Source organism: Arvicanthis niloticus, chromosome 9 (assembly GCF_011762505.2).
Source record: "Arvicanthis niloticus isolate mArvNil1 chromosome 9, mArvNil1.pat.X, whole genome shotgun sequence".
NCBI lineage: Eukaryota > Metazoa > Chordata > Mammalia > Rodentia > Muridae > Arvicanthis > Arvicanthis niloticus.
In genome coordinates, this window is record NC_047666.1 from 53,802,584 (window position 1) to 53,820,602 (window position 18,019).

Below are 18,019 nucleotides of genomic sequence, written 5' to 3' on the forward strand. Positions count from 1 at the left end.
TTTTTGGTTTTTCGAGACAGGGTTTCTCTCTGTAGCCCTGGCTGTCCTGGAACTCACTCTGTAGACCAGGCTGGCCTCGAACTCAGAAATCCGCCTGCCTCTGCCTCCCAAGTGCTGGGATTAAAGGTGTGTGCCACCACTCCCCGGCCAAATATTTTTTTTAAATGCCACTTTGTATGCATATTGTGTCCTTGTGCACCAGTGACGTACCCACCAAGATCAGCCTTCACCTGTGAATCGTCATTTCCAGACAATAAAAGATCTTTTGAAAGGTGGTCTGACCCTTACAATAATCCTTCAGGGTCAGCTTTGCTATCTATCTATACAAGGGAGTGTTGGCTCACAGAGATGATGGTCTTACTGGGACTCCAGAGCTCAAATTACATCTATCACACCTGAAAATAGTGACCAGGGACACAAACTAGCTCAGGAGCCACCATGGAGGCAGATCAGAATGTTTATGGGTGAAACTGGTAAAGACCAGACCAAGAGTTCAGAGATGAGTCCCTTCAGGACAGTATGCTCTGCTTCCCTGAGCTTCTGAGAAGTCATTAGGGGTCACCGGAGGTGTGCCTGCAGGTGGGGGACTCAGAAAATCCCAATGTGCAGAAGAGCAGATTTTGGGGTGTGAGGGATATGACTGGCCCCAATAGCCTGATTTTAGATGGTCAGGAAACTACCACCTGGAGACTACATTTCCCAGAATCCCTTGAAGTTGGGTATAGCCATGTGGTTCATTGCTAGTGGACAGGAACAGATGTAGTAGCCTGATAGGAAATATTTAGTGGTTGTGGATGAAGAAGGACTGCAAACATGTGGGTGTGTTGTGGGTGTGGTGTGTGTGGGTATGTGCTTCTGTGTGGGTATGTGTTTCTGTGTGGTGTGTGTGCAGTGTGTGTGTGTGTGTGTGTGGTGTGGTGTGTGTGATGGGTATGTGGTGTATATATGTGTGGTGTGTGTGAGTGTGTGATGTCTATGTGGTATATGTGGTGTGTGTGTGTGGTATGTGTGTGTCTGTGTGTGGAGTATGTGTGTGTGGTATGTATGTTATGAGTATGTGTGCACACAAGTGTTATTGACATGCAAGCACATAACTTGCACACACCTATACTTCATATTTCAGTAGGGCTCCTCCAAGGGCCTTACATCTCCACAAGATAATGAGCCAGGGTGAGGCAGGAACTCAGGCTGCTTCATGTATCTGGTTCCCAAGAGCACAAGATGATGAGGATGCCAAGGACTGGAAATAATGAAACAACTCTCAGCCACCACTACCCAATAAGGGCTCATTGTCATTATACCCATTTTACAGGTAAGAATGCCAAAGCACTGAGAAGCTGAGGAGCTTGCCAGGCACACATAGTTTGAAGGGGGCTGAACAAGGGCTGCTGTTCTGCCCAGGTTGGGAGACTGGAGCACATCTGGCACATCCTCCAAGCCTGCCATTAGCATCAGGAAAGAAGCCATAAACACTCACTGGAAGCATTATGAGATTCCACTGACCTGGCTTAGATGTAGCCGCTCCGGACACTGGACTTAATGTCCTCACGGCCTTCCAAGGCCATGTTTTCTGAGGGCATGCTTTCATTACTTTTTTTTTTTTTCAGAGATGGGGTTTTGCAAGTCTTGCCCAGACTAGCCTTACATGTTGGAGATTGGTTCTAATGCTTTGTCTTCATTCAGCTCCCAAAATCACACAGGAATCTGCATATCCAGACGCTGAGGGTCCCTGACCCCAATTGGTTTTTGATTAATCAATAAAGAGCCGACGGCTAATGGCTGGGCAGGGTGAAAGAGGCGGAAAAGAAACGAAGGAGAGAGGAAGAGGGGTTCCGCCATGAGAGGGGCGTAGGACTGGCCGTGCTGTGAAGGAGCAGGAGGGTGAGAAGGCTGAAATGTAGGTGCAAAGGGAAAGCTGCCCCATGAGAAGGCTGCCTGGAAGGAAGCAGGGCAGCAAAGATAAAACATGGATTTAGAAGTGTGTGTGTGTGTGTGTGTGTGTGTGTGTGTGTGTGTGTGTGTGTGTGTGTGTCTTTCATTCGAAAATCCAGAGAACTCTAGCAGGTGGCTAGAAGCACCTCACCTGCTGGGAGGGAGCTCAAAGCAGACAACTATTCACCACTACACTTTCACTGCTGAGCTCAGGTCATCCTCCCCTCCGAGTGGCTGAGGTTGCAAGTGCACAGATCAAACCCGGCCTTCATGGGCATTATGGCACTGGCCCATGAGGAAGGGCAGATGGAAACATCTCAGAGTAGGGCCTGAGATGGCCCTTCCTCTTTTAATATCTTTGTCCCATTCTTCCCCTATATACTTTTCAACTACAAGAAAGCATACATAGTTTTAATTTTTTTTTTTTCACAGCCAAGATTTTATCTGCAGGGCACTGCCCAACACTCAGGTACTTGAGTTCACCAAGAGGCACACACGAACACACAGAGCTTGCTGGGAGAAGCCTTAGGTTCAGAGGCCATGACCCGAGCAAAAGGGAGGTAGAGCAGGCAAGACCCTGGGTTCCTCGCCAGCATCACAGATACCAAACCATGTAACACGTGATTTCCTCTGAGCTAAAACAGACATTGGGAGCTGAGAAAAAGAGAAGCGAAGAGAGAAAGGAGGAAAGAGAGCACAGCATGTTCTGTACCTGCAGGGCTGAGCTGAGGTGTGTTGTGTTTTTGTTTGTTGTGTTGGAGCTCAAACCCAGGACATGCTAAGTAGGGTCTCTACTACTGAGCAACACTCCAGGCCCTACTTGTACCCTTTTTTTCTGTTTGTTTGGTTTAGTGTAATTTTGAGACAGGGTCTTACTATATAGCCCTGGCTGGTCTGGAACTCACTATGTAGACCAGGCTAGCCAAGAACTCACAGAGCTCTGTCTGCCCCTGCTTAAGTCCTGAGACCAAAGACGTGCACCACCACACCACCTCTGTTTTGCTACTGTTGTTTGTTCAGTTAAGGTCATACTATATAGCTCAGGCTAGCCGAAAAATTACAATTCCCCTGCTTCTCACTTCTGAGTGCTAGGATTGGAAGCATGCATCATGCCTAGTTTCTTCAATCTTATTTAATTCTATAAAAGTCTTATTTTAAGCAGGAGGAAACTGAGGCTCAGGTAGATGGAATAGCCTGTCCAAGGCCTCCAATTCATACTTGGGCCCACTCCCTGCCCTACAGAGAAACCCACTTCCAAACACCACCCGTCCTGTTTAGAGGCTCCCAGCTCCTGAGGTGACCCTTTCTCTGAGGCTGACCTTAAAGGACATGGCGTGTCTTACTCTTGGGCACCTTCTTTCCAAAATGCAAAGTACATCTTCATTTTCTTTTGCTCTCTAAGACAGTGTCTTGCTGAGTTTCCCAGGCTGGTCTCACCCCTGAGCTAAAGGCATCCTTCTTGACAGGAATGCAGACACAGGCTACAGCCTGGAGCATTTGGAGCATCTGACCTATCAGGAAAAGACAGATGGAACCATCACAGAAGTAGGACAGCATCTGGTCTCTTGGAACTAGTTCCAGGATTGATTGTGAGCCACCATGTTTCACCTGCTTGCCTTGTGGGAGTGAGCACCTGCTAGATCCTTGGACTCCCATTCACAGCTGCTGCTCACCATTGTTGGGAAATTGGACTATAGACTGTAAGTCATCAACAAATTCCCCTACTATATAGAGACTAGCCATAAGTCCTTTGACTCTAGAGAACCCTGACTAATACAGAAGTTGCTGGGAACCAAACCCAGGTCTTCTGCAAGAACAACAGTGCTGTTAGCATTTGAGCCATCTCTCCATTGTCCAGCCCTTTCTCTTCCAATGGTCTCATCTTTGTCACCAGGGTATCTGGGATCTGGACTGGATTTCCCCTCCAGCTCCAGCTGTCACAGATCCACTAAGGCCCACGGGGGATGCTAATGACCCCAACAAGCCCCCTCAGCCTCACAACTCGCTCCTTCCACACCACTGTCATGCCACTCAGGAGGCAGGCATCACAGGATTCTGTTTTACAGAGCGGGAAGCTGAGGCCAGGAAGTAAGAAACCTGTATTGAGGCCACTGCTGTGGTCTGAATGTGCTGGCAGCGGTTCCTTGGGAAACTTCGTCTCAAAGCAGCAGTGTTGGGGAAAGGTCTAACAGGACGAGATCAAACCCCAAGGATCTGCCCTGGCCATTATGGTGACTTGTGAAAACAAGTTTGAAGGCATGGTAGTGCAAACCTGTAGTCCCAGCACTCAAGAGGCAGAAGCAAGTAGATATATGTGAGTTTGGGGTCAGGCTGCTCTACATAGTGAGTTTCAGGACAGCCAGAGCTACATTGTGAGATATGTCTAAAAAAGAAAGAAAGAAAGAAAGAAAGAAAGAAAGAAAGAAAGAAAGAAAGAAAGAAAGAAAAGGAGAAAGGAAGGAAAGAAGAAAGGGAAAAGGAAAAGAAAAAAAGGGGGGCTGTGGCTCAGTTGGTAGAGTTTCCACTTAGCATGCAAAAGACCCTGGGTTCACCTCTAGCATCATATAAAATAGATATGGTGGCACAAGCCTGTAATCCAAGCCCTGGGGAGATAAAAGCAGGAGATTCCAGGATTTAAGGTCATCTCTGGCTCCATAGGGAGCTGAAGCCAGCCTTGGCTATTTGAGAATCTATCTCAAGTGAAGAGCAATAGCAACAAAACAAAAACAAAGCAAACCTGGCCCTGGCTTGTCCCAGCACCCACCTCCTGCCAGTGAGGAGGCACGAGGTCTTTGTGTTCACAGATAAGTGCACAGGTTCCCTGTAGTGTGCCATTCTTGTAGGTTCGCCCACAAAGCTTCATTATGTAGGTGTGACTGACCTTGGTGACCTTCAGTCACCCCCACAATCCCTGGATGAATGCCCCAGTCTCTAATCTTACCTTGTTTTCTTCTGGAGCTCTCCACAGCTTCCAGTGCCCAGCTAAGTATTCTCCCAACACTCAATAGGATGCAAAGGTGCAGGAGCCTTGGAGGCATCAGGGATTTTAGGTATAATATAGGAAAATCAAATAGAAGAGCATACCACCTAGGATCTGGTCCAGCTTCCTGGGTATTTTTTATGGCTGCTATAAGAAATGTCCACACTTATAGTGGCTCAGAACAAAATATACTTAGTAGTTCAACACACTATTAGGTCAACATGGGCTTTTCTTTTATTTCAGTGCTGGGGATTGAACCAGGACCTCAGCTGGGCAAGCATCTACTGAACTTGCATCCTCAATCCTGTTGTTACTTTACTAGTTTATGTATTTGTGTGCAGAGAAAAGAGAGGGGTACAGCCAAGTATAAAATAAATATTCCCAGGCTAAATCTAAATGTAGACAGGGCTGCATTCCTCACTAGAAGCTGTCCTGAAGACTGACCTTCCTTCCTTCCTTCCTTCCTTCCTTCCTTCCTTCCTTCCTTTCTTTCTTTCTTTCTTTCTCTTTCTCTTTCCTCTTCCTCCCCCTCCTTCTCTTCTTCCCCCTTCTTCATGTACTAAAACCAGATCTTATGAAGCCCAAACTGGCCTTGACCTTGCTATGTAGCCAGAGCTGGCCATTGAACTGATTCTCTTTGACTCCATATCCCAAGTCCTAAGATTACAAGCACCTAGCACCATGCCCACCTCGCCCAGCTTCTGTTTGTTTTCATTAGTTTTTTTTTTTTTTTTTAATACCATTTGGAGTGATGTCCTCCATCCTCTGTCCTCATGCCCCACCCCTGCTCTAGACTCCCCAGAGCAGCCTTTTGCCTTTAAGGCTTACAGGGTCAGCTCAAGTCCTTGTAAAGCCTTGCTCTGACCTTCATCTGCTGCCGGCTGTGGTCTACCTATAAGGACTCTTATGGGGCACACACAGATCACCCTACATCAAAGTTAGCTGATGCGTAATCTTCATTCCACATGGCACTCTGGCCAGGCTGGCATGCAGTGGCTATTCATGGGCAATCCCATTACTGATCAACTCTGGGGTTTGACTTACTCCATTTTCAGGCTGGGTTGGCTCCCAACTCTTTGGCAACCTGGTGGTCCCTGCTCCTTGGAGGTCACCATATTGATGCCAAACAGTGCAAACATCTAATCAGCATTGCACACTACAGCCTAGAGCTCCTGGACCCAGCTTCCTGGGACTAAAGGAATGTACCACCACACCGGACTTGTGCAGTGTTAAATCCCAGTCGCCACCGACCTGACCTACCATTTCTGGTTATTTAATTGTGGACACTGTAGAGGACCTACTTAATCTGTTTGAGGTTTGTTTGTTTTGTTTTTAAACAATATTTATTTTAAATTGTGTTTGCGTGGGTATGTACACTTGAGTTCCCATGAGGGCCAGAGGTGTCAGAGCCTGTGGAACTGGCTGTTGGGAGACATGGGAATTCAGGTCTTCTACAAGAACTGCACACGGTTCTTACTACTGGGCCATCTCTTTAGTCTTTTGTAAGCCCCCCTCCTCCGTGTGAGATGGTTGATGCTATTATGTTGCAAGGGCTGCTACACTGGTTGAGCTAAGAAGGTCACCGAGCACCTGTGAGTGTGAACCATCTGTACTTGCTGCCAAACTTCTTCCAAACCCAGGTATCGTTATGGTGTGTGTGTGTGTGTGTGCGCGCGCGCGTGTGCATGTATGTGTGCATGCATACAGGTGCTTGCCTGCGTATGCATATGTAGATCAGATCTATCTGTATGGTTATATTTTGGTTTTTTGAGACAGGAACTTTCACTGAACCTGGCATTCCCCAGTTAGGCTATATTGTCTAGCCTTTGAGTCTCTAGGGTCCATTGATCTCCACTCTCCCAGCTGTGACCCATGCCAACAAGCCTAGGTTTTTGTGTGAGTATTGGGGATCTGAACTCAGATCCTCATGTTTACATAGCAAGTACTTTGCCTACTGAGTCATCTCCCTGTCCACCAAGTTTCCTCTCTGAATCTATCATGCTCCTGGAAACCCAAATTCCAAGGTCAGGAAAATCAAAAGTATTTCCCTCCTCACTAGCCACCCAAAGCCTTAGAAGGCCCCAGAAGTCCCAGTCTATCATATCTTCCCACAAAGCCCTGGAAGGGGAGCAAGCTTCAGAGCTGTTCACTGCTGAGTTCCAGACTATGCTAACCTCAGTTTCCCCACCTGTACAATGGGATGTTAATCTCTGTTGTTCAGAACACTATGAGAATGAAATTATAAAGCTAAAATATGACACATAAAACACAAGCCCCTTACCTTCAAAATACACTATGGCCCTTCCCTTCTAGACACAATGTCTCCCTAATGATCTGGTTTCATGGGAGCATGGTGACCAGGATCTCCTGAGACTATCTGGAGGTTTTTAAGTTAGGGATCCAAAGTTAGGAGCAAAATTAGGTAGGAATGTGGTGATTTAATTGTTCTCCATTTATAGATAGACTGTGGCCTACTACCAGGACCATAAGGCTGGTCTGCTTCCAGCCTCCCTTTCTAAACACTATTGGGTTACTTTGGACCTGTTTTGCCATCTCTGCAATACCCTCCCAGCTCTGGCATTCTGCAGGAGCACTGCCTTCTAGATGAAGTTTTGAGGGTTAACCTGTCCCATCGTAAGAACCTTGGGACTCAGGCATGATGGGACCTGTCAGAGAAACTAGAACATCCTTTAATAATCTTGTGAGGACAGCATTCTTTAACAGTGAGCCTGTGCTTGGGTGAATACTGAGGCTTGTGCAATACGAATATTAAAGGGCTCTGAGGTCTGCAAGAGAGAGCACTCCTTCACTTGATCTCGCCTTCACTTACATCTTGTCTCTCTCCTAGATTATGCAAGAACCCAGTCCTTGTCTCCAGGATGCAGTCCAGTGCTTTCCACACAACCCTGGGTCTCCTAGAATCCAAGTCTGAGCACTGTCCCTGCCCACTGTGGACAGTGCCCACCTCTCAGACCCATCAGTCAGAACTGCTGGGGTACACAGAATCAAATATGACCAGTGTGGCCTTGGGACACAGACCCCAGAGGCATTTCACCAGCAGCAGAACTCTGAAGTGTGGCCTTCAGAGCCTGCCTCAGAGCAGGACTGCTGGGCAAGAGCTGCAGAGGAAACTGAGTCAGCAGACCAGGAGTCTGGCCCTGGGGTAACCTGAGGCTACTACCATCTCCTCTGAGCCAGTGGACCTGTCGCTTGCTTCTGTGTCCCTCTTCTCCTATACAAATTGCACAAACACCACAACTCAACTTTGGAGTTCAGGGGCAGGTAGGGGACCCCTCTGGCAGACAGGGTTTGGATTAGGCCACTCTGGCAGGGGCAGGGCACATAAGCCCGAAGAGAGTCCTCATTCACTCCTCCTCTGTCATTTCAATAAAAACAGCTAACAGCACATAGTACAATCTTGATGTGTGTCCTGGGCCTGTGTCAAGCAGGGCACAAGTGTCCCCAAGGCCAGTGGGGAGCCCCACAGTACAGGCTGAGGTGCAAACAGTATGCAGGAGCCCCACTGGGTAGATGTGAGGCTCTCAGAGACACAGCTGTCAGAGTAAACAAGTGGCTTCAGAGTCCCCAGAAAGAAACCGCGGATGGAGATAGCGCTAATCATGGAAGCACAAGAACAGGAAAAGTGGAGCCTGCCCAGTGCTGCTCTCCCAAGCCCTCTGCCAGCCCCATTCCCATTGAGGACATGCAGCTCTCACCTGTGCCAAACTGGTTATTGGACAAATAACGAGAAGAGTGTTAAAAAAAAAAAAAAAGAAAAGAAAAGAAAAAAGAAAGAAAGAAAAGAAAAAAGTGGCTTTTCCACCTCTCTCAGTGGCCAACTTCACTGCCTGTGGATACCAGGCCTCAGGACACCAGTGCACAGCACCTAATGTACAGACCCTGATGGTTACCAGCTTTCAGTGGGATCAGTGCCTGATAACACACTGTAAGTTGAAGGTAAACTGAAAACGCATTTGTGCCTAGCCAGCAGCTCCTCAGCTCAGCGGCACAGCACACTGAGTGCTGGGTTTTATCTGGAGATGGTTGTTCTAGCTTCAGGCCTGGAGTAGCATTTACTCTGGATGCCTAAAGAGCAAAGGCTGGTTTGTGTTATTGCTGGTGTGTGTGTGTGCGTGCGTGCGTGCGTGCATGTGTGTGTGTGTGTGTGTGTGTGATAATAACATGACATCTAGTCCAGTTTAAAAGTGGGCCAAGGATTTGAATAGAAGTTTCTCGTGGCCAATAGAGCTTCACACCATCACTCGTTAGGGAAACACAAATCAAAACCACAATGAGATTCTGCTTCCCTCCCACTAGCAGGGTTAAAATGAGAGAGTCAGGAACAAGTGTTGACAAGAACGAGAAGACACCAGAGAGTGTGCCCTTAGAGTTGTAGATGCAAGGTAAGATTGTGTAGCCTGGCCCAGAGAACAGGTTTGCAGTTCCTCAAAATGCTAATCATGGTTCCCAGCTGATCTAGGATTTCACTCCTAGGTATATGCTCAAAAGAACTGAATTCTGGGTGGGTAAGATGGCTCAGTGGGTAAAGGTGCTAGCCACCAAGCCGGGTAACCTGAGTTCAATCCCCAGAACTTAACAATAGGAGAGAACCAACTCCATCAGGTTGTACTCTGACCTCTACACATGCACCAGGGTGCGTGCACATGCACACAAACATGCCCAACCCTCACGCTAAGTGAGTATAATTTAAAAAGAAAATTTTAAAGAAATGAAAACCCATATCTATACAAAGACCAGTGCCTGAACAACCGTGGCAGTATCATTCAAAACAGCCAGAAAGCGGTAACAACACAAGTCTCTGTCGACTGGCAAATGGATGCACAGAAAAGGCATAAACAGCTATCCAGCCACGCGAGGGAAGGCAGGGTGATCTTGTACCACGTGAATGAGTATCCAAGTCAGAAGGGACCAAATACTGCATGTGTACAAATTGTCCAGCCAGGGCTGGTGAGGTGGCTTGGTGGGTAAAGGCATTTGACACCAAACCTGACACCCCGAGTTCAGTTTCCAGTCACTCACATAGCAGGAGAACTGGCTCTTAAAAGTTGTCCTCTGATCTCCACATTTGTGTCATAGCATGCACATACATGTATTCCATACTCATCCACAAAATAAATAAATAAATACATAAATAAATAAATAAATAACACATTTTTGCAGGCTCTGAAATGCCTAGCTACATCCATGGGGTCAGAGCAACCAGTTCTTGTGGGGAAAGTGCCCATTGTGCAGGACTAGCTCTATCCTGGGGTGAGAAGTGTTTTAAATTTGATAATCAAGGTTGCATAACTCAGTGAGTATATGGGAAACTTCTGAATTGTATCTTGCAAAGAGGGAAAGATTATGGCAAACAAAGTCCATCTGTCAATAAAGCAGTTCTGCTTGGCAGGGGGCAGGAGACAGGGTCTCTTGTAGCCCAGGCTGGCCTTGAATTATTGTATAGCTGAGGGTGACTTTGAACTCCTGATTCTCCTGACCCCATCTCCCAAGTGCTGGGGTTACAGGTATATGTTGTCATGTCTAGTTCAATAAAGCTGTTTCAGATAGAGAGAGAGGAACAGAGACAGAGACTGAGAAACAGAGGGAAAGTCAGACACAGAAACATACACAGTGGCGGAGGGTGGGGGGGACAGACATGACTAAGAAAGAAGCTTTAGGAGACTTCAGAGTGAGATGGGCTAGTGTTGCAGAGGCCACATCACCCTGAGTTCTGGTCCTACTCCTTACAGATCTGCTTCCTTGACCCAAACAGGACCGCCCCCACCCTCTGCGTGCGCGCGTGCACACACACACACACACACACACACACACACACACACACACACACAAACTATTTTTCACCATGCCTCCCCTAACACATGCTCCCAACCTCTCGGTAAGGCCCTGAAGTATCTGGGGCACTTTTAAACAGAACAAAAGAAAACAATAAACACTCTTAGATAACCTCTCTGTCCCTTTAAAAGACCTGTTGGAGACTTGAGGACCAGAATACTCTGAGCAGAGACCTCCAGGTGAGGATGACTGGCAAGGGAAGAAGTAACCCTAAGAGGGTTGAGTGGGGCTCCCTGAGGTCTGATAGCACCCTCTCCCCTGGGGCCATTCGCAACCCCCCCCCCATGAGAGGCTAGGCCTGGTAGCAGCATCTGTCCCCCCATCCTCCCCCTCCCCCGCTGCCTTTACCATTTTCACTCTATGGGTGCATTTCAGCATAGTCCCCAAGTCTCCCAATCTGGTGAGGGGAGGTGGCAGCTTTACCTGATCTAAGCCAGAGGCACAGGCTGAGACCCTTAGCATCCCTAAGCTTCTGGGTTTCACCACAGCAGGCTGAGAACAGCCTCTAGATACTTAGCCAAAGCCTCTATTTCCGAATGGGGAAACTGAGGTTCAGTGAGGTCAGAGGTTTCTAAAATTCCACAGCAAGCCAGCGATAAGAGTCAGAGCTGGTCATGGACTGTCTAAGCTGATGGAAGGATCAAAACAACCACGAGGGGCAAATGGTTCATCCTGCCCTGATTTCATCCACAATGGAGACTGAGGGGCCCCACCAAGCCAGGAAGGGGCAGAACTGAGCTTCCATCCCAGGTCCACCAAGGAAGCACACAGAGCCAAGCCTAAGGGTCAACCATTTCTCCTGAGCCTCCTGAAACCACTCCACGGACATCCTCCACCCCACACCCCTGCTTGACCAGTCCCATGTCCCATGTCCTATTACCTGGAGTCCCTGGGCTCATGTGAGCAGCAAGGCGAGCTGTGTGTTGACTGTGAATGTGGCCAGGCTGGGGAAGGAGAGGCCATGGCACCGTGACACAGAGGGCGGGGCAACCATGACGTTGCCCCTGGGCCCCGCTGGCTCACCCGAGTGCTGTGGCATTCTTTCCTGTGGTGCTATCAGCCCCCAGGCCTTCCTGTCTGGCTTGCCTCTTCCCCTAGCATCCTAGGAGGGGCAGATGGTAGCAAACACAACCCTGCAGACCCCAGGATCACACTGTAACCTCAAGACCCAAGTGGCAACCATGTTGGACCTCCCCAGGCTGTGGCAAGCTCCAGGAAGGGAGGAGTTGAGGGTTTGTCTTGGGTTCCCCCTCCTTGCTCAGGAGGTTGATTCAGGCTCCAGCCATGTGTCCCGACCTGCCTTGCAAGTTAGAAGATGCTGTCATGTTCCTTGCTCTGGATACGAAGGCTGGAGCAGTGTATGTAGAGGATGAGGGAACTCGGGGACCTGGAGAGGGGCTGAACCATGCAGTGCTTCCCTTGGGAAGGGAACCGGGTCAAAGCAAGGAGGCAGGTCAGGAGAGCAGCCACCTGTCTGGGATGGGTAGAAACTCAGTCCTCAGGAGGCAGGAAACCAAGGTTACCTCACACAACTGCCACCTCAGCTTTCTGCTCACTCATCGGTCACCCTGAAGAGCAGGACAGGAAATGTTTGCTGCCACTGTCCAGGGGAGTACCTGCCAGCAGGGATAAAAGGCAGGGCCCTGAGCTTCCTGGAAAAACAAAACCCTGCTCATCCTAACCCATGACTGTTCACTCAAGCTCATACTTGACCTGTGAGGCAAATCCTACAGGCCTGTCTCTGATTTGTCCCCAATCCCCACCCCCACCCCCACCCCAATTTACTTCCACAGTCACCACATAGGTTTTACGCCACCGCCACCACCACTGTTCCCCTGCTTCTGCCCCACCCCCCACTGCTGTCCAACTGGGCAGCTCATTCAGTTCCATTCAGTTCCATGTGCATAGCCATCAGTTCTCAGGGCACAGACCATCCTCACAAAGTGCAGCTGTCCCATGGCTCTTGTTCTGACCTTACCTCCATGACAGCCTCTCTCCCTCATCCAGTGCCACACCAGAAAATGCTCCAAATATCCCAGAGAGGCACCTACCTCAGGACCTTTGCACTGGCTGTCCCATTCAGAACTCTCTCTCCCTTAGAAAGCCTTCTTCCTTCACTCTTTAGGCCTCGATTTAAATGTCACCTCCTCGGCCGGTCGGTGGTGGCGCACACCTTTAATCCCAGCACTTGGGAGGCAGAGGCAGGCGGACTTCTGAGTTCCAGGACAGCCTGGTCTACAGAGTGAGTTCCAGGACAGCTAGGGCTACACAGAGAAACCCTGTCTTGAAAAACCAAAAAAAAAAAAAAAAAAAAAAAAAAAAAAAAAAAAAAATAATAATAATAATAATAATAATAAGATAAAATAAAAAAAAATAAATGTCACCTCCTCAAGGGGCCTGTTATGATCATCAGCCTCCTAGAGTGGAGGCCCCAGCTCTATCTCCTTCTCAGCCTGCCTCAGCCTGCCTCAGCCTGCCTCACTCTTCCACACTCTACACGTTATTTTCTGGCCTGTATTTCCTCATTAAGCATGTGCGCTAGGATCTGGGACAGAGACCAATGTGTAGAAGGCATTCTGTCAATTTTGCTGAATGAGAAAGAGATCTGAAGGGTTAGGCTAAAGTGTGTGTGGTGGTGGGGAGGGTGGAGGGCATCATTCCATACATCACTCCATATGGTATGAGTGAAGTCTTGGAGCTAAAAGAGACAGAGAGAGGAAGCCAGATAGGCAGGAGTTCCAACGCCACACCAAGGAGATGCACAGGGATCCAAGGGCAGTGGGGGCCACATGGTCAGGTCTGTTCAGTAAACAGCCTGGGGGCTATGATATGAACGGACAAGTCCTGAGGGACAGAGAGTCGGGGGACTAGAAGCAGGGAAGTTCTGGGGTATGTTGAAGACAGTGCCTGCCAGCCATGGATGTGACAGGACCTCGGATCTGCGGCTGGGAGGACCAAGATGTGCAGGGCATGTAAAGTGTATACTCAATGGAAAATAGGGAATAATTCTTTTTGAGACAGGGTCTCACTGTGTAGCTATGGCTGGCCTGGAACTGGCAGAGATCCGCCTGCCTATGCCTCCCAAGTGCTATTATTAAAAGCATGCAGGACCACACCCTGCTTATTCTTCCTCTGTTGTTCGTATTGATGATATCAAAATGAGCTATTGTTAGGTCGACTTGGTTAATAAAGTATGTTATTACAACTCTAATTATTTTTTAATGTAACCACTGAAAGGTTTAGTAGTACAGTGTATGAGGGGGCTGAGAGCATAGCCCACAGGTCTCTGTAATATGGGAGTGAGGATGTAGGGGTGACGAGATTTGTAATGTGGGGGTAAGGATGTAGGGGTGAGGGAGACCCTCAGACTAACTGTAACTCTCTCCCTTCTCCAGTAAATCCTTTCTGATGAGACCGTGTAGTTCAGAAGCCACAGGGAGAGCCTGACAGACAGCTTTCACCTGGACACAGCACACATGAAAAGTCCCATCTTCCAAATGAGAACTTGCTAGAAATGAATAGGTTGGTAGGAAAGGCAATCAGTCCTTCTCCCAAGGGCTGTATATAAGAAGAAACTTCAAGACCCTATCAAGCAGGTAGGAGGAGGGTGAACAAAATTAGGAACTCTTTTTCCTTTGTTTTGTTGAGACAGGGATTCTCTGTTGGCTGTCCAGGAACTTGCTTTGTAGTCCAGGCTGGCCTTGAACTCACAGAAACCCACCTGCCTCTTCCTCCTGAGTGCTGGGATTAAAGGCATATACCACCACTGCCCAGCAATGGTTCACTTTATAATCCTGGCACTCAGCAAATTGAATCTAAATGATCTGATCTAGCCCGGGATGCATAGGAAGTGTCTGTCTCCAAAACAAACAAACAAACAAACAAACAACCTAAAAACCTTAGTTATTCTCATAATGTACTCACTTCACTAGATGAGCAAGAGACAAAAATCACCTGGAAACCTCTTAGAAACTGCTAGCCCCCAGGGCCCTTCCCAGCCACTCTCAGTCAGAAGTTGTGGAATCCCCAGGCTGTCCTAGCACATCTGTGCTGACACCTGCTCATGTCAGAGACCCACCAGTCTGAACGTTTTGCGCCATCTGATGGTTTAAATGCCTGGCACACAGGAAGTTCCTCCCCAAAGGAATCCTCTAACTTTGGTTTCCCTTCTAATTTTGTCATGAGGTACTTCCCTCCCTGTGCCTCAGTTTCCCTCTCTGTCTCTCCTGTAGCACCTGTTTGGGCATTTACCTGGAGCCTGCCAGGGATGCCTCCACGTGGGCAGATGTCATAATCAGGGCAAACCTGTCTGATGTGTCAAGGAGGCTTAGCCCCAGCTTAGCTCCACCCAGGTGACATCAGTGCCCAGAGTGCGGATGATTCACGGCAGAGCCTCCTACCGTGATGGAGCACAGCTACAGGCCCCGGGGAGTCAGCACAGCAGCTGAGCTTGGCTTGTAGCTTTCCCGCATTCCAGAACTGCTACCCAGGCCCCTGACTCAGCAGGCATGTGTCCCCTACAGACAACAGTCAGACAGCCCAGCCTCAGTTTCCCCATTTGTCAAAATGATGAGGCAGCGGCTCCCTACACGTGACAAGGGTGCTTATGCCTGCTGGCCAATGACACCCAGCCTTTGCTATGTCTTAGTGTTCTTGGGATAAGACCTTGGCATTCTTGAAGAAGCTCCCAGTGACTTAGACTTGACACATATGCCCTGTTTGCATAGAAGAAAAAGAAATCTCCCCTGCTGTGAGCCCCAGGGGTCTGGCTGATTACACCCATCCTAGAAGGATGTCTGGGAGGGCAGAATCGATCTTTTCCTGAAATTGTCTGTAAAATGAATTCTCCAAGGCCAGGGGTAATGGCTTACACTTATACTCCCAGTACTCAAGAGGCTGAAGCAGAAGGATTTCTGTGAGTTTGAGACCAGCCTGGTTTACATAAGGAGACTTTATCTTTAAAAATTAATTAGCTTAATTAAATTAGGCACAAACAAACAATTCTAAATCAAAACGTATTTCGTGGATACGGAAAGTGAGATGAAATTATTTTTCTCTAGGTTGCAAGGCTGGGCTGAGATTGGCACCAGGGTCTCCTTGGCTTGAAACCCCAACCCTTCCCACTCCTCTGTGGAAAAACTCCAAGTTAATCCACAGGCTTACACAGGTCCGGTTTATGCTATTCAAATCTACAACTGAAACCTGAGCTTCCCCTCCTCCCTCTCCTCCTCCTCTTCCTTCTCTTCTTCTTCCTTTTCTCTGTTCTCTTCCCCCCTTCTTCCCCCTTTCTTCTCTCCCTCCTCCTATTCTTTCTCTTCCTCCTCTGTGGTGTTGGGGACCAAACTGAGGGCCGTCACTGAGCCACGCCCCCAGCCATTGACCCCCTGCACCTTTCCACGATGGCTAACCATGCTGGACATCACACCACACACTTACCTTTCTCTCGGTGAGATGTCAGCCCACGCCTCTGGCCTGCTTTCTGCTTGCTCTTGCCTTTGTTGCAGAGTTAGCGGAAGATTCAGATCCTTTGTCAGCTCGTGGTGGGCAGATATTTTCTGTGTCCACAGGCCACCCTCTGAAAGTGCTGAATAGTCATTCTCTTGTCTATTCATAGCAGCAAAGCAGACTGAATGAACAGTTTTTTAGTGGGTTTGGATTCTCCCTCGTCCCCACCCCACCCCCAGCCCAGTGCTGTGACTAAAATGTAGGCCTCCTGCATTCCAGGCAAGGGTACTGCCGAGCGACACCCTGAGTCGAGCACCTCACTGGTGGCTGCTGGGCAAGAGTCAATGGGAGAGTAAAGTCTCCAGCTCCTAAATAGTCTTTTTGGACACTACGCTGGCCTCCAACTCACAGAGATCCCCGAGTCTCTGCCTCTCAAGTGCTGGAATTAAAAGTCACCACGCCTGACCCTTGAACAGTCATCCTTAAACTCATTTTATAGTTGAGAAAATCTCGGCCTAGAGGTGGAAGGGAATCGCCAGTGGATGTCAAGGACTTTAAGGGCCATGGCCAGATCCTCTGCCTTCCCTTCAGGGAACACCTCGTGGGCTCTCTTTTCTTGCTCTGCTCTCTCACCTCAGACAGGTGTGCACTGCACAGCAGCTCCATCTCTAACCCATATTGCCAAAGCAAGACAAGGCAGAGAGGCCGGTGTGGTAGGGGAGGGCCAATTTTCAAAAGGACTCATTTGAGGGAACGCCTTCCTCTAGGAGAGGGAAGGGTAGGACCCCAAGGAAATGAACGTTAGGGAGACCCTGAAGCCCAAGAATAAGTAATTTAGTTGAGGTCACACAGTCATTACCAGTAAGTTTTGGAGGTTCAGAAACAGATGTGGTGCAATTCCCCCAATGTTAGCATGGAAGAAGTTGAGGCAGGAGGACTGTGACTTTGAACCGAGCCTGGATAATATATCAAGACCTTGTCTTAATCCAAATAACAACAACAACAAAATATTGGAGGTTTCAGTTAACCAAAGTTCCTCCATCCGGCACCATAATGGCTTTCTATAGGGGAAGGACAATAGAGAACAGTCAGATGTACCTGATTGCTAGATAGGTCCTGGAGGACCCAAGATCAGAGAGCAGTCCTGGAGGGACCAACATTAAAGAGCAGTCAAATGTATTCAATAGGTCCTGGAGGGACTAATGTTTGGGTCTCAGGAAAGAGGAAAGATTTTCCTCAAAACCAAGTCAATAGGGATGGCCATGAGGAGCCCCTCTTTCCTGGGGAAAGCTATGGAAGTGGCTCAGCAGGTGAAGGCAGGAAAGTCTAGAGATCTTAGTTTAATCCCCAGAACCCACATGAAGACAAAAGAAGAGAACCAACTCCATAAAGTGGTCCTCTCTTCTCCATACCCACATGGTGGCACTTCTCTCATTCCCAAGTCATACATTTTAATTTTATTTTAAAATGGGGAGGGAGCGGTCAGGAGCTATAACTAGGTTATAAGCCTTCAGGTCATTAAGACTTCAACTTGTAGGTAAAAGATGGAGTGGGAGGCCAGCCATGATGGTACATGCTTATAATCCCAGCATTCGGGAGCTTGAAAGGGAAGGGGTCCAAACCCCTGCTACACAATAGCTTGAGACCAACCTGGACTACATGAGATCCTGCAGAAATTGGGGTGAAGAAATGAAAATAAAAGTCCCTATGAGACTATAAGATGTGTTTGTCTAGGTACTGGGTGCCAATAGAAACCCTTACACTGCCAATGTGGAAGCATCCTTGGACTCTTATGAACCCTGTAGTTCT

The 18,019-nt window shown here is 48.4% G+C and overlaps 1 protein-coding gene across 8 annotated transcripts in view; it reads right to left on the reverse strand.

Moving 5' to 3' along the window:
• The window catches only part of Tmem40 (transmembrane protein 40), a 31,127-nt gene extending 14,788 nt beyond the window's left edge, over positions 1-16,339 (reverse strand). For 2 of the 8 annotated variants that reach the window (XM_076940316.1, XM_034511859.2), the window contains exon 1: positions 11,646-11,906. In XM_076940316.1, coding sequence (XP_076796431.1) covers positions 11,646-11,664 — 19 coding nt within the window. In that variant the 5' untranslated portion in view covers positions 11,665-11,906. Of the gene's footprint in view, positions 1-1,105; positions 1,189-11,645; positions 11,908-12,288; positions 12,361-16,201 lie in introns of those variants that run through there. The other 6 variants (XM_076940317.1, XM_034511860.2, XM_076940314.1 and 3 more) reach the window with 6 other exon arrangements.
• Positions 16,340-18,019: the final 1,680 nt, after the last annotated feature.